General features: G+C 36.5%; 1 protein-coding gene across 1 annotated transcript in view; it reads left to right on the top strand.

Moving 5' to 3' along the window:
* LOC131077795 (glycerophosphodiester phosphodiesterase GDPDL7) overlaps positions 1–2,972 on the top strand; it is a 136,708-nt gene extending 133,736 nt beyond the window's left edge. Inside the window, exons 8-9 of the mRNA XM_058015347.2 lie at positions 1,704–2,178; positions 2,348–2,972. Of these exons, the coding sequence (XP_057871330.2) occupies positions 1,704–2,178; positions 2,348–2,643 (771 nt within the window). The 3' untranslated portion in view covers positions 2,644–2,972. The remainder of the gene's footprint in view (positions 1–1,703; positions 2,179–2,347) is intronic.
* Positions 2,973–20,356: the final 17,384 nt, after the last annotated feature.

The raw sequence follows: 20,356 nt of genomic DNA, 5'->3' as shown, positions 1-20,356 counted from the left end.
TTTTGGAGCCATAAAGGTTTAATAGATTTTGTATTTGCACATTGCAATTGGATGCATTATTGGTAGAAACCGACATCCAAAGAAATTTTTTCACGATGAGAGGGGGTGGGGGTTTAAATTTGAGGCAGACCAATTGTTGATACTGCAGCACCAGAATAAATTCCCTATGTCAATACTATGTTAGGAGCTATAGTGCATTACATACAATAAAGTAATAAATAATAAATTAACATGTTAATGTTAATTTATTATATGTTATTTTTTAGTCGGTTATTAGTTATGAGTTAGTTGATGGTTAGTGATTTGGTGGTTAGTAAGTTCAATGGTTTTATAAAAGTGATGGAATGCAATCATTTGTGTATGGTTAGTAATTTGTTATATGTTATTTTTTAGTCGGTTATTAGTTATGAGTTAGTTGATGGTTAGTGATTTGGTGGTTAGTAAGTTCAATGGTTTTATAAAGTGATGGAATGCAATCATTTGTGTGTGTTGTTTATGAATGAAGAATTTAAGGTTTTAAATAATAAATTAACATGTTAATGTTAATTTATTATATGTTATTTTTTAGTCGGTTATTAGTTATGAGTTAGTTGATGGTTAGTGATTTGGTGGTTAGTAAGTTCAATGGTTTTATAAAGTGATGGAATGCAATCATTTGTATATGTTGTTTATGAATGAAGAATTTAAGGTTTGAGCCTTTGGCTATGTTTTTCTCAATTCCAATAGTAGTTTGGCAATCCACAAAAACTGTACATTTGCAGTTCCACCACATCATCATACGAGGCTGCATCTATTAGAAGTTGCATCATGGATTCTTGGACAGCAATGTTAGTTGTATTAATCATTTTTGTACATAAGTTTTATTTTTGAATACAGCTTTGCACAAATTTGATATTTCTCTAATTAATGGAGTCGATACCAAAGCATGCATTCTTCTAGTTGTCTTGCATGCAAAATATTTCTGATTATCGTACTTGTGCATTGACACATGCAGGCAAATGTACTTCCATAAACTCAATCCTTTAATAACCCTAAGCCTACCTGGGGAAAAGTTTATACCGAATAAAACCTGAGAACTTGCCTTCAGAAAAAGTTATCAGGGAGTAAACAATTTGGATATTCTTAGCCTACTTAATGTTTAGAAAACCCTATTTTTAGAAGTGGTGAAAGGTGATCTCTGATATTTAGTATCCATGCTACTCTTTAAATTTCCATTGCCTTGTTTCACTTATAAAAGTCATTTTAATTGTACTTGTGCATTGACACATGCAGGCAAATGCACTTCCATAAACTCAATCCTTTCATAACCCTAAGCCGACCTAGACAAAGTTTATCACTGAATAAAACCTGAGAACTTGCCATTAGAAAAAGGTTATCAGGGAGCAAACAATTTGTACGTTCTTAGCCTACTTAACATTTAGAAAACCCTATTTATAGAAGTGGTGAAATGTGATCGCCGATATTTAGCAGCCAGCCTACTCTTTAAATTTCCATTGCCTTGTTTCACTTATAAAAGTTATTTTATATATTAGGATGGATTGTTCTACTATTTTCCTTTATGCATTATTTCTCTCAATTGTCTTTCAGTTGTTTACATTTTTTGATAATATCTTACTTCTGCTAACTATAGCTTGTTATCATTTCAAGAAATATGTATATATACCATTATTTATAACTACAAGTTGTGGTTACATTTTCTGCAGAATGCACGGTACCTAGCAAAGCAGGGTCTTGATGTTATAAATGCAACTATAGCAGCCTTAGAAAAGGCTGGCTATGGCAATATGACTGATAAAGTTATGATACAATCTGAGGACAGTGCTGTTCTGCACAAGTTCCGGCAACAGACAACTTACAAGCTTGTTTACCAAATAAACTTGGATGTTTCAGTGCCAGACTCCACCATCAAGGAGATTAAAGGATTTGCTGATGGTGTGACATTAGCCAGGGCCATAGTTCTCACTTCGTCTGAGTTTTTCCTGATGGATGCTGAAAATGTTGTAAGCCGGATGCATCTCAACAATCTCACTGTGTTTATATTTCGTTTGAGGAATGAGTATCCAACTCTAGCATTTGATTATTTTTCGGATTCAACAATGGAAATCAATACCTTTGTAAATGTTGCGAAACCAGATGGCCTGTTTACTGAATTCCCAGCAACTGCTAATGCATACTTGAGTAAGTAATCTTCAGAAGTTTAGAATTTATTTAGTATGCATTTTCTGAGTAGGATAGCTGATATCAGTTTTTTGTAGGTGTGCGTCTGCCTTTGTGTATGTAGTGAATATGCATGTCTAAAGGATTATCATGTATCCAAAAAGAATTCTAATTGCTTTTTCAATGGCAGAGAATACTTGTCGTCAACCTACAAGGAACAGTGAATATTCAATGTTTTTGGTTGAACCTGGGGCACTCTTAGCTGCCATGCAACCTGCAGTGGTACCTCCACCGGCTCTAGCCCCAGCTTTTACAGATGTAATAGATCCTCCATTGCCATCAGTTTCTGTGGCATCTCCAACCCCAGCTTCAACACCTTCACAAAATTCTACATCAGCCAAGAGTGGCCAGCCAAACAATTCCTGCCATTTTACTGCCACTATGGTATTCAGTTGCTTCATACTTGCACTTATAAATTGGAACTGAGAATCAATTCGCACAGCATTCTCCTGTATTAACATTTGTAACAATGTTTATCCTGTGAGCTGCCTTTGATTAAAATGGAACTTTTGATTTCACATGGCTTATGATTCTTTGATTTGCCATTATCTTTCGGCGGACATTCTTACAGAATTATCTACACCTTATCTTTTCAATTTTATGTTTTGAGTTTTAGTACTGCTGCCAAATATGGTCTCTCATATCTGCAGCCTGTCAATATACAAGCCACTGTCATTAAGTTCAAATATGCTGCTGTATTTATATTTTGGAGGTATATCGTTCACCCTAAAGTTTGTAGGGTTGCCATTTGTTCATATTTAGAACTTTTTTGCTTGCAGATTTTTTTTTAAGGCTATTTTATTGCCAGTGAGTAATATTTGAATTGATTCAGTCCCCATATTGATAATATCTACATAATAGAATAATCTAATTCAAAAAGGAGAGAAATTTCTGGCAATGTGTTGAAAATAAGTGACATAGTGTAAGGCAATGTCAAAAGGAAAATGAATGCTAATGTGTACTCAATTGTTGTATATTTTGAACTCTTATGGAAAATATTGAAGTTTTAACTGGGCAACATCAATGTGGACAATAGTTCAAAAAAATTGCTTTAGTACTCAGGGAACTCGTGAGTTATTATCGACATAGAAGGAATAATCTAAAACAAAAAGAAAAGAAATTCTGGCAGTGTGTTGGAAATCAGTGATATAGTGTAAGGCATTGTAAAAAGGAAAATCGATGCTAATGTGTACTCAATTGATATAATTTTTTAATTGTTATAGGAAAAAATGAAGTTTTAACTGGGCGCCACCAATGTGGACCATAGTTCCAAAAATGCCTGAGTACTCAGGAAACTCGTGAATTAATATCTACATGATAGAATAATCTAAAACAAAAGAAAATAAACTTCTGGCAAGGTGTTGGAAATCAGTGACATAGTTAAGGCAATGTCAAAAGGAAAATCAGTCAGTGTGGATTGTGGTTCAAAAAAATTGTCTGAGTGCTCAGGAAACCCGTGAGTTAAATTTTGCAGCCAAGGAAATCACCCATTAACTCTCCTAGCTGAGATTTGGTATATTTTTGGCTAGTTAGGGCCAGTTTTGCCAAGTCAATGAATTTAAAATTTTTAAATATGCTGGGCTTTGCCTGGTTTTTGCCAAATCATTGAGTCCTAGTTAAAATTGGTTCTGCTGATTTTTCCTCAGTTGTGAGTTTTCGAGCTATGTTGTGGAATTGGCTTGTCCTATGGTTGCCAAAGATTTCATGTAAATGTGATATTACAGTTCTGTAATAGGTCTCTTCATTGGCTGCATTTGACTAAAAATTGAGATTTTAAAGAACTGCCGTTTAATGAGATCCTCCAAACTGCTAGTAATATTTTGATGTCAAAATCTTGAAGAAAAACCATGTTGCTTAGCTAGTACTCTGACTTAAGGTAGATAGTGGTAGGAAATCCTAGTGAAGGCTTTTGGAGGAGAAAACCCATAGCCACATAAATTTATGTCAATATGGGTTCTTGAAAGGGCAAGCCGTTCAGAAGCAGATAAACTCATCTTATTTGAATGCCAACAGGTCGTTTCACACAAATCCAAATGGTAAAGACTTCAAATGTGCATACTAAAATTGGTACATTAACTCGAAGATGCTTTGGAAACGAGAATTTGTAATTAGAAGATGAAACACATCTCAAGATGTTAAACCTATATGATAATAAGTAGAATTAGGAACATCATTGCAAGTAGGATCAAGTGGAGACTTACCTTTCTGCCTACGACAAACAATAGTCCAAACACAAGTAGGATCAAGTAAGGAAATCCTTTCAGAGTTTCTATCTGCATTCGGAGCAAATTGTTGTTGCAGAACAAACATCTGGAGCAGACTCTCCAAGAGCAAACCGCCGTTGTAGAATAAGAGCAATAGGAGTAGAAGCCTTAAGGCCAAAGGAGGCCACACCAATAGCAACCAAAGGGCTGACAAAGGCCTCAACAACAATAAGAGGCACAACCTCATCTTGGGAGAAGTCATCATCCGCATATGAGGAGTCATCAGAATCATTAGAATTAGAAACCTTGACAATCAAATGATTAGTAGTAGAGTCTTTCCACCAAGTAGCAGCACCTTTATGGCATGAGAGAACACTTTGAAGCTAAGTGACCTATTGGGAAGCATCTCCGACAACAAAAGGGGAGGCCCTCATAATCCAACGATTGAGCCCATGATGGCCTATCTCCAACCATAAGAACCACATCCCTAGGGAGGGATAGAGATGTCAATGTCAATTAAAATGCGAGCAAAGGTAGAATGACCCGTGGAGGATGTGGAATCATCAACCTTCAAGAATCAGACGATAAAGTTACCAATGGCCTCGTAAAAAGAATGCTCCCATAAATGAAGGAGAAGATTGGGAAGGCGAACCCATGCTGGACACATATTGAGTGGTTCAGCAAGAGAGTTAAAAGTTGTTTAGGGTTTGACTGAGAGAAGTAACTCCCCAAGTCCATAACTTGTCTAGCACCAAGTCACAATCATTAGAAAAAACAAAGGAAGCAATGAAAAAGCCTTTAGCACAAGGATAAATCTTAATGCTATCAACAACCAAAAGCTTCCAAGAATCACTCACCCAACGATGGAGATCAGGGAGAGAAGGCCATAACCCAAAAAAAATGCACATCAACCCACGACGTTGGTAGAAACCAATATTTTCTACATCTTGGCCACAAACCACCACAAGGGAGGTCTTCGCATAAGGAAGAGGGTGATTCCCCCTGGGAGGATGAGCAACAAATCTGACCATGCGAGCAAAACTTTGCCCACTAGAAGGTCTGGGAGGGGGGGCCCCAACACCAAAGGTCTAGATCCGACCACCATCAATAACAACCCCAGACCCACCCACAACTAGTGGAGGGGTAGGCACATGAGGAGGGACCGCAAAGTAAGGCAAGCCCAAGCAGACAACTGATCTCCCATTCAATGGGAATGAGCCAACAGTGGCAGGGGTAGTGGTAGCAGTGATAGTCCCTAGCGAATGCCAATGAGAAGAAAAATCACCGAGATGTTAACTATAAGAGACCGTGGAAAGATAATGTCAATGAATGACCTACATATGACATCTAACCAATAAAAAATAATTAACTTTATGATCACAATCTATTTCTAAAGCAATTTAAAATTAATTAAATAGATTGTGATCATAAAGTTAATTATTTTTTATTGTGATATCTAAATAAAAATGTATTCATCTTTTGTTCTGTGTATTCCTCTTTTGTTTGCATATCAATTCCCTTGCTGCAATAGTTGAATCATTTTTTTAAGTAGGATAATTACTTGCCACTGTATGTAGAAATGTGTATACCTAAGGAAGGCCAAGATCATCAAACCCATTTTTACTTATGTTACTTGAGTGAAATGGGAAACATAAGAGCTATTGTGTAATTCCCCCTACTAAGTTTAGAACTGTTTAACCATAATTAATCTATTTCTATATGCTTATGACTTAAACTAACTTAAGTATGAGACAAATCCATCTCAACATGAATCAAATCAACGTCATTCCACAGTTCAATCAGTAAAATGTTCATTCAAATTATTATTTATATATATTTATATATACTTGGATTTATTTACATATAGTATTATAATCTATATATTTTTGTTAATTTTAGTACTTTCAGATTGAATAAAACTCAGAAAATCAGAATTAGTTTAAACTAGGTTAATTAATTTATTGTTTTCTAGATTTAAGCATAGTAAAGGAAATGAAATGCAAAAGGACAAAGCACAGTTACCCTGGGAAAACCTCCTAGGAGGAAAAACCCAGCCAAAAGATCCTCAAATCTGATTATGATTTTGAATTCAACTGAACATTACACACTTATCTGGAGTATAGAGGTTGCAGTCACAAGGAAGATGAGATAGAAGTCTTCACAATTAGTTTGCTAATGAAGATTATGATTTGTAGTCCTCCTCATTAGATTTTCTGTGTGTTACAAGGGTAGCAACACCTTTCAAGTAGTTCACAGTCCTTCAATGGAGTTCTATATCTTTTGGAGATGGTCTGCTGCCTTTGATGAAGTTCGCTGTCTCCAATAATGATCTGCTGCCCTTTAATGAAGTTCGTTGTCTCCTATTAGTGATCTGCTGCCATCTAATGAAGTTCCTTGTTGCCTATTAGTGATCTGCTGCCATCTAATGAAGTTCGCTGTTGCAAACTGCCTTAATATGAATTTTGCTTCCTCAGAATTTATTTTGCATCTGCTTAAAAACTGAATGAATGATAATGAGAAGTATATGCTATATTTATAGGAGTCATATTACTTCTCAATCATGTCGGCCTTCTTTGCAAATAAACATTTTAATTATTTTAATTCCTTTTAAGTGAATTGGATAGGGTCGGCCCTATCATGGAGGCGAGTTGGGTTTGGATGTAGCATGGAAGCCTTTTAGGTGTGAGCCGAGAGGTATTGGGCCTGGCCCTATATGATGGAGGCGGATTCCAATGTTGTCCAAGGCAATTGGAATCCGTCGGCCCTAATTACAAACAACACTCCCTCTTAATTAAGGAAAAGAATCATAACCATAATCTTCCAGCTTGCACACAAGCATAGATTGGATCCACCTTGCATTGCCCACAGAGGGTGGAGAGGATCTTTTTCTACCATCTTACATTGCCCGTAGAGGATGGTCAAAAGTTACAATACCATCTTACATTGCTTGCAGAGGATGCTTTAACAATTACACTTCTCCTTGAGAAGTTTTACAATACCATCTTACATTGCCCGTAGATGATGGTTAATAATTACACTTCTCCCTGAGAAGTTTACAGTACCACCTTACATTGCCTGCAGAGGGTGGTTAACATTTACAATACCATCTTACATTGCCCGCAGAGGATGGTTAAGAATTATACTTCTCCCTAAGAAGTTTACAATACCACCTTACATTGTCCGCAGAGGGTGGTTTTATACAATACAAAGTATCACTGAAATTGAGACTCCCTCTCAATTGGAGTTTGATTTTCCACAATACCAAGTCTATCCCTGAAGTACACAAACTTCACTTTGGATAGAGGCTTGGTAAGAATATCTGCAACCTGCTCATCAGTGCTGACATACTTTAGCTGAATAGCACCTCTTTGCATCATATCTCGAATAAAATGATAATGGGTTTCCACATGTTTTGACCTATCATGAAACACTGGATTGATAGACATTTAATACAACTTTGGTTATCATAGTGAATAACTGTAGGATCTCATGGCTGACCAAACAACCCAACAAGAAGCTTACGAAGCCACACTGCTTCTCTCGAAGCTACACTTGCTGCAATATACTCAGCTTTAGCAATACTCAATGCCACTGAGGATTGTTTTCTGCAAGCCCAAGAGATCACTGCAGAACCCAAGCTAAAACAAATACCGGAGGTGCTTTTCCTGTCTTTGATGCTTCCAGCCCAGTTTGCATCAGAATAACCTTCCAAGATTATTGGAGTGTTAAGTGGATACTTCAGCCCAAAACCAACCGTGCCTCGCAAGTATCTTAGGATATGCTTGGCTGCAACAAGGTGAACATGCTTGGGCAAACTCATGAACTGGTTGAGAGCATTCACAGCAAAACATATGTCTGGTCTAGTGTTAACTAGATACATCAGTGATCCAATCAACTGTCGGTACTCGGATGGATCTGCAAATTCAAAGTTAGCTGCAGAAACACTTAACTTCTTTAAGTTAGATTCCATAGGAGTAGACATTGGTTTACAATCCATCATTCTAAATCTTTTCAAAATGTCAATAGTATACTTTCCTTGACTTAGAAAGATTTCGTTAGATCTTTGCCATACTTCTAGACCTAGGAAATAATGCATTAGACTTAAATCTTTCATTTCAAATTCTGAAGCTAGTTCTTTCTTGCATCTAATAATTTCATCTTTACCAGTAAGAAATAAGTCATCCACATAAAGAACTAGAATTAGCATTTCATCATTGGCTACTTTAAAGTAAATGTTAGGGTCAGCATCATTTTTACAAAAGCCTAGACTTAGCAAATATTTATCAATTCTTTCATACCAAGCACGAGGAGCACGAGGAGCTTGTTTAAGACCATACAGAGCTTTCTTTAACCTGCACACATGGGTTAATCTATCCTGAATCTCATATCCTTCAGGTTGCTTAATATAGACTTCTTCCTCAATGACACCATTGAGAAAAACAGTCTTAACATCCATCTGATGTAGTTTCCAACCCTTAGCAACAACAATAGCAATTATTGTTCTAATGGAAGTATATCTAGCAACATGAGCAAATGTTTCTTCATAGTCTATGGCTTCCTTTTGGGAAAAACCACGCGCTACAAATCTAGCCTTATTTTTTTCAATACTACCATTGACATTATGTTTAAATTTAAATAACCATTTAGAGGAAACAACAGATTTACCTTTGGGTCTGGGCACAAGGTCTCATACATCATTCTTGATGATTGACTGATATTCTTCATCCATAGCAAGCTTCCAGGCATGATGACTTAAGGCTTCTTCAACATTGCAAGGTTCAGTTTCAATGAGATTACACATTAAAGAAACGTAGTTGGAAAATACCTGAGGTCTCTTAGTTTCATGGAAGGTGCCACTTGGAGCAGCAAATCTTTCAGCTTCTTGAATGGTGTTTCTTACCCAAAGTGGCCTCTTTTTGGTAACGACAATGTCACTAGGTATATCAGTGGGATTCATGGGTTCTGGAGGATCATCATGATCATCTTGAGGTGGAGGTTCAACTTGCTCCCTTTGAATCTCAGGGTTAGTATCAACGTTTATATTTTGATTATCATTAGATTCATCAATAACACAAGAACCTTTCGATTTCTTAAAAGCAATGTCTTGTTCAAATGTAACATCCCTACTTACCTTAACATACCTTTGACCTGGGATGTAAATTCTGAATGCCTTGGATAATTCACTGTATCCGACTAGCATGCCTTTCTTTCTGGAGGGTTCCAACTTTGATCACTTTTCCTTTGGCACATGAACATAGACGGGACTTCCAAAGATTCTGAGGTGACTAATGTCTGGTTTGGATCCCGTGAAGGCTTCTTCTGGGGTCATGTTCTTTAGAGCACGATGAGGACATCTATTCTGGATATATACTGTTGTTCTAGAAGCCTCAGCCCATAGAAAGATCTACAAGTTTTGATCGTGGGTCATAGCCTTGGCAGCCTCCACAATGGTCCTATTCTTTCTTTCAGCAACACCATTTTGTTGAGGATTGTATGGAACAAAAAACTCCCTTTTAATTCCCGACTCAACACCAAAATCATAAAAGCTACCGAAGGTGTACTCACCTCCATTGTCAGATCTTAAACATTTAATTCTTTTACCAGAGAAGTTTTCAGTTAATGCTTTAAACTCCTTAAATTTACTTAAGACTTCATCAGATTCTTTAGATTTCAAGAAATAGATCCAAGTTTTCCTAGAGAAATCATCTATGAAGATTACATAATAAAGAAATCCACTAGGAGATGCTATAGACATAGGACCACATAAATCAGAGTGAACAAGTTCTAGTTTGTCTTTAGCTCTATTTTCACTTTTATGAAATGGACTTTTAACATTCTTACCAATAGCACAACCTTTACAAGTGTTATCATGAACTTGACTGAGTTTAGGCATATCTTTGACTAACCTTTCAAAGGATGGAAGAGCTTGATAATGTAGATGTCCAAGTCTTCTATGCCATAACTCGCAGGATTTCGGAGCATCATTAATGAGGGCTTGAATAGGGTTAGTAGAGAGCTTATAAAGACTATCATATCTATGACCAATTATACGAGCAGATTTAAAATGATGAGAAGTCATCATTTTGTTCTGAGACTTCATTTAGGTTTGCTTCACTTTGGTTAGGGTTAAACTGACATTCCTTAGCATAGTGACCGAATTTGTCACATCTAAAACATCGCACACGCGAAGTATCTCTTGGTTTCTTCCAAGGGTGTTGGGAACTAAATGATCTGGATTCCCTATTTCTTTTATGATAAGGTTGCTTCCAATTTCCCTTTTTCTTACATTGAGCTGCAAGCATGTGATGATCATCTACATGGGGGCTCTTGGTTTGTCCTCTTGTGATGAGGCGAGACTCTTCTTGGATGCAATCATTCTTAAGGTGATCAAGTGTAGGTAACTCAAACCGGCCACTTATGGTTTGGATAAATGACTCCCATGAGTGAGGTAGACCATTAAGGGCAATTATGACAAGGTCTTTGTCTTCCATATTATGGCCAATTAAACCTAGCTGATTCTTTAGTTCTGAAATTCTCATGAAGTAAGAAATAACAGAATCTTCTTTAGCCATTTTGATATTAAGTAGTTGTTGTCTTAACGTAATTGCCCTACTGAGATTGTTAACTTCATATGTACCTTGTAGATGACTGAACATTTCCCTTGCAGTGGTAAATGAGACAATAGAGGTGACGAAGTGGTCTTTGACTGAATCAATGAGAATCTTCCTGGCCTTGACAACATCCATTTTGAATTGTTTTAACTCAGCTGCATCCAAAGGCTCAATTAGCTCTTTCGCTTTTATGAATTGGAGAAGATCTTCTTCCTCAAGAGCCAACTTGATTCGAACTTTCCATGCAGTAAAATTTAGACTCCCATCAAGCCTATCTTCAACTTTCAGGCCCCATTGCCCTGATCTGCAAAAGCTACAACAATCTGAAAATAAAGGTGTACTGAATTTTAAATCTGAAGATTGATCTAACCTATAGCTTTGATACCATGTTAATTTTAGTACTTTCAGATTGAATAAAACTCAGAAAATCAGAATTAGTTTAAACTAGGTTAATTAATTTATTGTTTTCCAGATTTAAGCATAGTAAAGGAAATGAAATGCAAAAGGACAAAGCGCAGTTACCCTGGGAAAACCTCCTAGGAGGAAAAACCCAGCCAAAAGATCCTCGGATCTGATTATGATTTTGAATTCAACTGAACATTACACACTTATCTGGAGTATAGAGGTTGCAGTCACAAGGAAGATGAGATAGAAGTCTTCACAATTAGTTTGCTAATGAAGATTATGATTTGCAGTCCTCCTCATCAGATTTTCTGTGTGTTACAAGGGTAGCAACACCTTTCAAGTAGTTCACAGTCCTTCAATGGAGTTCTCTATCTTTTGGAGATGGTCTGCTGCCTTTGATGAAGTTCGTTGTCTCCAATAATGATTTGCTGCCCTTTAATGAAGTTCGTTGTCCCCTATTAGTGATCTGTTGCCATCTAATGAAGTTCGTTGTTGCCTATTAGTGATCTGCTACCATCTAATGAAGTTCGTTGTTGCCAACTGCCTTAATATGAATTTCGCTTCCTCAAAATATATTTTGCATCTGCTTAAAAACTGAATGAATGATAATGAGAAGTATATGCTATATTTATAGGAGTCATATTACTTCTCAATCATGTCGGCCTTCTTTGCAAATAAACATTTTAATTATTTTAATTCCTTTTAAGTGAATTGGATAGGGTCAGCCCTATCATGGAGGCGAGTTGGGTTTGGATGTAGCGTGGAAGCCTTTTAGGTGTGAGCCGAGAGGTATTGGGCCTGACCCTATATGATGGAGGCAGATTCCAATGTTGCCCAAGGCAATTGGAATCCGCCAGCCCTAATTACAAACAACAATTTTACTGCGGAACAGTTCTTGTAAAATATTATAATAATTATAATCATGATATTATTTTCTATAATTATATTATTATGAAGTTCTTTCTGATTATACAATTTAATATTGTTATTGATCTGAATCACCCTATATATATATATATATATATATATATATATATATATATATATATATATATATATATATATATATAAAAAGTTAATAAGTCAAATCAAATTATATTCTCTACAATATAAATTATTAGCACTGCCAATTCCTAAAACTCAAATTATTAGTCTATCTAATAGCTGCAATAGCAGACAGATCTGACATATGAGATCAAGTATGACTGCCTTATGTATTATAGTCTATATTAACATTACTATTAAATATTATTATTAAATCCTGTATAAAAAATTATCGGGTTGTACATAATTAGCACATTCCTGAGCATACCACCCAGAACCAAAATGTTACAGTCTAGTACTTAATAACAGTTCTGATCTGATCTGGATGACTTCTGAGTATTCCTTTCCCTACTGAATATCTCTCTATCTAAACATTCCTGTTAAATTCTGCATAGAAACATTATCGGGTTTCATATATTAAACATTCGTATTAAGCACATCCCTGTGCATACCACCAAGGACAAGGGGGTTATTGCCTGTAACTTCATAACATTTCTGGTCTGATATGAATGATCTTCCTGAGCATTAATATCTCCTAATCCCCTCCCCCTGGAAAGGCATTTATATCAGTTCATGTTATTAAATTTCTTTATGATTATCGAAGGTTATTCGAGTTCCATGGTAAATTATTTATTATGTGTAAATACGAAGTTACAGTAATATGTATGAAATTATGAATTCTTCCAGTTGTAAATCTCCCTTTTCTTCTATGTTTAATTGTATGACTGTTAGTTAAATTACATACTATTTAGAAACTATTGACCACGCCAAATAGCAATTTGTTGCTTATATCAGAATTTAGTCATGTCACGTATCCTACACATTCTTGATAGTTGCTTACTGAATTTTTAATAGAGAAACTGCTCCTATAGATGTCGTATTATGATGGCTTGCATGATTAAAGATTGACATATATATTAGTCATGGCACATAGGACATATCTGGGCAGTCCCCCCACTGTCCCTGTAGAGCTCCCCCTTTTTAAAATGATTTGAATCTGCCTTATATATATCTTCATATGCATTCAAAAGACATACCGTTTGAATCTAGACATTTCTCCAGAGAAAACACCATTTGTTAATAGCCGCCACCTCACAAGAGAATCACGTCTCTTCATATTAAATTAATTCTCTTTTGTTATCGCTGTCTTTAAACATCAACGTGTACACTCATCGGGTATGACTATATGCTTAACCAAATATTTGGTTCGCTGCTTTATATTTCTATTGTGCATTATAACATATCTTTTAGCCTTAACATATATGTTTAGCAATAATATATATTTGTTATCACTGCGGTTCAAATATACCAATACGCATCAATCGCTGCATCTAAATAACTGTGTTGTGTGTGTATATATATATATCAATTAAGTATTAATGTACAGTAATATTGATTAATAAATATTGATATTGAGAATATTATAAATATTAAATAATAATATTTAATAATAAATAAATAATTATTACATTAATTAATAATAATTATTATTTTGGTTTGTCCTTCGTTCTCATCACCTGATTTGCTCTTTGATTTGTTGTTCTTGAAAGGATATCTTTGCATTGAGCACATCCATTTTTTCTTGAAGCTGCTTGTCCTCATTTTTGTTTCCAAAAATGAAGGACCACTACATAAAAATTTTGTGAAAAGAAATGAAAATTTTTACTCTATGGCACGCTTCCCAGGGCAAAATTTCGACCAATCCTTAGACTGGCTTAATTCTCAGTCCATCCTCGAACTGTGTTTCGAATTTCGTCAAATTCTGGGTTCGTTTGCTATGTCTTTCCTTCAATTTCAGGTTTTCAAACCCCGACTGCAGGTGGAGAATTTTCTTCACACTGCAAGTTTTAATGATATTCATTGTTTTGGTTGAAATAGGGGAATTTTTAGCTTACTACATGTGCATTTTTATTAAAAGATGTTACTTGCAGTTTGTTTTAAATTTCCCTTTCTTCTTTTTGTCTTTTTTATTGTTTTTTGGTCTTGTTTAATTAAAATAGGGATTTTTTGGCTCAATTACAAGTAAACTTGCAGTTTGGTCAGAAACCCCCTACTTTAATGGTTTTCACATGTAATAGGGATTTTAAATCCCCATTATAGGGTTTTTATTTCCCTTTTACAAGTAAATAAAACTTGTATTCCTCTCAAAAAAACCCGATTTTGCCTTGCTAGTGCATTTTTGACAATTTTAAACTTGCAGTTTGCTCCAAAAAACCCCTATTTTGGCCTAGTAAGTGAAAAAGTAAAATTTTAAACTTGCTATTTGTCTTAAAAATCCCGATTTTGGTTTGTAAGTGGAAAAAGTGAAATTAAAACTTGTCATTCTCTCCCAAAAACCCAATTTGCATTCCCTTAGGCAAATTCGAACTTGTCTTTTGTTCCAAAAAACTCGAAATGCAAGGAAAAATGATTTTTGACCATTTCAAGGCAAATTTTGTAGAGAGATTGTTGGAGGAAGGAGGGGTTTTGGTTTGCATCCTATTTTCATGCATTCTTGGACACCTTTCGTGACATTTGGAGGTTGCATTAACTGGTTTTTCGCCCTAAATCAGCAACCATGTTTTTCTTTAATGCCACATTTTGGTTGATTAAATCTCCAACAAACTGCAAACTCCTAAATCGTTTTGCCCTCTCTCACCTAGGCGTGGAGTTTGGGAGGAGATTTGAGCTATTTATTGATGCCATTGAAGATGCAAATGGTGGCCACGTTTTTCTCCACGTGATTCCTTTGGCCACGTTTTGCATACACTTGTCATTATTTCTTCTACTCCTCTTTAGGCGTTTTGTTCGAATCCTCTTGGGTGTGCTCTCTCATTGGCATTTCAGTTCTCCAAGTTTGGAATCGCTGCTTCATTTATCATATTGGGGCATTTTTGAAAAACGTGTTAAGGGTTTGGCATTGCGGATTGCTTCTATTTATTGGTTTTCCTTCTTTCCAAGAATTGGTTTCATTTCTTGAAGAGGCATTTTCAGTTTGAAGAAAGGTATGTTCTCTTTCCTTTCTTTCCTTCATTTTGTTATTTTCTTGTTTTCTTGTTTTCCTTTCTTAGTTGCATTTTTGGCATGTGTTGTTCTTCCCCCAAAAATCGGTTTTGTGAGAGAAATTTTCCCCTTGGTATGCAATTTTTCAATTGCATTGTTCTTCCCAAAATTCCCTCTTTACTTGTATTCAGGATTTTTAATCTCGATTACAAGTTCGCTGAAAACTCTTGTTCTTCCCCTACGGTTAAGGAATTTAACCATTTTTGGTTAAAATTCCAAGTTGAAAAGTGTGAAATACCCCTCCCTTGCAAATTCGGGTTTTTAAAACCGGATTACATGTTGAAGAGTTCTTCCCATTTTCACGCAAACGACTTTCCCGAATTTTCCCATTCATGTTCCCCATATCTGTACTTTCCATTTCCATCATTTTCTGCAAGTCAAAATCTCATTTTTTGTCCATTTCTCCATTTTCGAATTTAAAAGTGTCCTTGTATTCCGGTTTTAAAACCCCGATTGCATGTATGTCCTTTCCAACTTGTATACTTGCAAAAATTCTCTCAAGATCCAAAATTGGTCAAAGTCAAGATTTTCCCATTTCTACATATTTCCCCTCTTCCTCTCACAAAATTGTGAAATTCAAGAATCAAAGTTTTACCCATTTGGAGAAGGAAGAATGATGTTTGCAGCTGACTATGATGTTGCCTTAACTCTTTTGAGTCTTCATCACAGCATTCCAGGTTCACAATCAATTCATCAGATAGGGCACATTGATACGACAAAATTCGTCAACAAGGTAGAAGATCCACAAGATAATAACTTGCAGCGGCTGTTGGACAACCATGTCCATCATGCATCTTCCTTCCTAGTGGCTACCCTAGAACCTGAGTTCATTCTTGCATGCGCCCATGATTTTGACAAGGAATCAAGAGTCATAAAAAATGATGATGGTGAAGCTATAATTCATCTCGATGCGGATACAATCAAGAAGGCCTTCAGAATACCTCCTACACTTGTTTATATGGAAATCACCAAAGAAAGTGCAGCGGAATATTACGTGAAGAGGGAAAAAGATTGCAAGTGACACATCAATAGGCGGATCCAAGAGCCACGACCTTCCTTCACAAGGTGGGCAAAGTTGTACCATTGTGATTTCAAATGGGAGATAGGAGACACCATCACTCTTCTCAGTAGGATGATGGGTCTTGAGCATTCCAATGTCTTTGAGCTATGGATGTATCAGTTCATTATGTTCATACGGCAATCACTTCACATTTCATGGGGGGAAGTCATCAACGATGCCTCGTGCAAACAACTTGCAGCAGTTCCTACCACCATGACCTTCTTCATGAATTCTTATTTGGTATATTTAGCGACATCACTTAGACACTTTCCAGGTCTTTCTACCAAGGGTGATCGCTCGCATATACCAGTTTGGGAATATTATGACCAGTTGCCGTTTAGACCTAGTAGACTACATTTCAGAAGGATCCAAGATGCATTCTTCAGATATTTCATGTGTCAGTTTGACAGAAATCTCAAGAACTAAAGAGTATCAGATGAGGCATGGGTCAAGGTGTCTGAGTATGGGTGTTTGTTTCTGCAATTTCCCACCTTCACCTATATGAGGATAGGATGCTATGATGGTCAGCCATACATGCTTCTGAGATACCCAACTGATAAGATAATTCTTATGGAGTTGGGAAGACAGATCATGGTTGTTCACACTTTTAAGTCTGCTAAGCACAAGGTTGGAATGGAGATCTCTACCACAAACCCATTGAAAATTGGCCGATACTCCCTTGTCACATCTGTGAAGGCTAAGGCCATGGAGGCTGAATTGCAGGAAATCAAGCTCATAAGGTTTAAACCTAGAGCTGATTTTGATTATAGAGGAATGAAGGAGAAAATCAAGAAATCCTTTGTGCATGTTCATCGCATTGAAGACATTTGGGTAGATCTTCGCAGAGAAGCCGAAGTTCTAAAGATGGATTACTGTAGGCTCACTTGTTGAGCAAATTGTTGATTTGAACTTGGCAGATATCCCACAAGGGATGATTGATGACGGGCATATACTTGAACCTGAATACACTTCACAGAGGGTTGAGGAAGCTCCACTTCCTTTGATCCAATGGTCACACAAAGAGTGCATCTCCATCCTTGAAATATTTTAGCCTATCTTGGCCAACACTAACGCATGGCTGAAAAGTAATGTTGTTAGACTTATAAAAATCAAGGTTGGTAAAGAAGATGATTCTACAGGGCCTCTTGGATGGAAATCTGAGATTCAGATTGACAAAAAGGAGGGTGCTTCATCTTCGGGCACAAGGATCAAGTTACGAGTCAATCGTACAGTAGTGCTTCCTCTTGAGGAGACAACTATTCGTGGGAAGGAAAAATCACGACTCCATGTACAGGTGATTGATCTGGATAATCCAGAAGAGGGGCAACAATCTGATGATGCTCCTAAGTCTCCAGTTTCAGATTCACCTCATGAGGTCATTCCTCCAATTTCCATCGAGACGCCTCTTTCTCCTCCTGATTTGCTTGTGGATGAGTCTCCTCAGAATGCAATTCCCATTTCAGCATACAAGCCATCTCCTAATCATCAACAAGAGAGTGTGTTGAAAGTTCCTGAGAATATTCCTACTTGCATTCAGTTATCAAAAATTCATACTTCCACTTCTGGTTTTGAAGAATTCATGAGGCAATCTTCATGCCCATTGGTAACTGAGCAAACCATGGTCACTGTCCAAATAGATATTCCTCCCAGGATGACCATGGTGATTCAAACAGAAACTGCTTCTCCTTTGCCTACGGCTGTGACTAGAGGGGAGTTGATGACTTTGCCTCCATGGCTTAGTTCTTTTACCCCAAAAAGGAAGAAGCAAGAAATTTCACCTGATGCCTTTGATTACCAGCAACTCAAACAGTCCAGATCCAAAGTTGCTAAGAAGGCCAAGACTGTCTCTAGGGTAACTGTTGATAGCAACAAGATGAAGGTAGCTGAAATTGTGGAACCTATTGCAGATAAGCCACTTGAAGAAATGTCAGCTGTTGATTATAACGTTACAAGGATAGAGTTGGGAAAACAAGTGCATGAGGTCATTAAACATGATGCTCAATTTTCTGTTGCTTCACTGGTGCAAAGGTGTGATGATCTTCTAGCAAAGAAAGACAAGCTAGAAGAGGAAAACCGACAACTTATGGCGGTCGTTCATAAAATTACAAAACCTACTGCTGAAGGGAGTAACTCCATAGGTTCCTCTGGTTCCCAAGAATCAATTCATGGAGTGGAGAGGGCTACTCAGAAAGTACAAGCACTGGATTCCTGGGTTGATCGACTTCATGATCAATGTGTACAGGTAATGAAAGACATTTTTCAAATAATGTCTAAGTTGGAAACTGTCGAGGAGAAACTAGATCAAACTACTAATACTTTCAAAAAGAACTTGGAAAGTGTTGAATAAAGTTTGACATTTTGGTGTACCATGCCCCAACAACAACTGAGTATTTTGCAGGATTATGCCATCATCTCTTCCAGGGTTATGTACTTGGAATTTGAAGAACTCCTAGACAACAGGACCCTTGTTCTTAAATCCCTCATTGAGGAGATTGGTGATGCAAAGAGGTTTCGGGGCAAAGTTTACCGAGATATTGTCTCACATTGTGAAAGGGCCTCTTGCAACATAGTAAGTCAGGATGGAGAGTTGATTCCAGAAGAAGAAGTTCTTGCTGATTTACAGATGAGGATTCATAATGAATGGAGGAGCGAACAATTCTTGGCAACTTCGATTCAAGCATTGATGAATCACCAAGTCTTTCTGCATGAAATCTAGTCTATTGTGAATAAAAACAAGTTTGCGCTCCTCCGTTGTCATGACACTATTGTGAAGACTATGGTTGTTGCCAAGAACACCCATGAACCAAATCCCGAGGAACTACAAGCGAGCATCCGAAAATTTCAAGGATTTGTGTCTTCATAAAATACAACTTAAGTGTTTTTCAACACTTAGTTGAATATTCCTTTTTTGTAATCTTTAGTTGTAATTTAGTTTTGACAAGTTACATGTAAAAGTATTTTTTGTAAAATGTAAGTTACACATTAGTTGCACTTTTGTAATTATATGTAAGGCAACTACAAGTTGTGTCTTATTAGGACTGTAGTTGGAATAAGTCTTAGTTATTTGGCGTAACTCTTAGTTAGTTAATGAAGTCTCAGTTAGTTATTGAATGAGTTTTGGTGGTTGAGAGAATCTCTCAAGTTAGTTAGGATCCTCCCACCTTTTTCTCAAGGCTCCTCTTCTATAAATACTTGAGGAGTCCATTGTAATTATCATCTTTTGGGAAAGCAAGCAAAAACTCTGCCAAATTTACAGCAAGAAGTCTTTGAGCTTATGTATGTGAATTGAAGGTTTTGAAGAATAATAAAGGAGGATTACTCAAGTTTTGATTCTTTGAGCTACATGTTTGAGTTTGAATCTTTTTATTTCTTCTATGCAAAGTGTTTCTAAAGGAGCTTAGTCCAATCTGATTTAAAGTCTTTGAGCTGCAAGTAAAGAAGATTAATTAAAATAGGAAACTCTCTTGAAGGAGTAGCAAGTCTTTGAGCTCGCGTCTATTCTTGAGGGAAAAATTATTGTTTGATGAGAAATAGTAGCAAGTCTTTGAGCTTGCATTATTTCTTGTCTTTGTGTTGAAAGAATAAATTATTCCAGTCTTTGAGTTGTTGTCTTTTATTCGTTGTAAAATTTAGTATAGCAAAGGGTAGATAGGACTTCCAATAGTCAAGTCCTTGAGCTTGATATTGCTATCCCATCCTGAAGGAAGTGACGGGAGTCTTTGAGCTTTCAAGAAACTTCATTTCCTTTCTCTCATTTCATTTGAAAGTGGTTA

This window comes from Cryptomeria japonica, chromosome 10, assembly GCF_030272615.1.
Source record: "Cryptomeria japonica chromosome 10, Sugi_1.0, whole genome shotgun sequence".
NCBI lineage: Eukaryota > Viridiplantae > Streptophyta > Pinopsida > Cupressales > Cupressaceae > Cryptomeria > Cryptomeria japonica.
The sequence above is the reverse complement of the archived record's forward strand: the minus strand, read 5'-3'. Positions and strand labels throughout refer to the sequence as shown.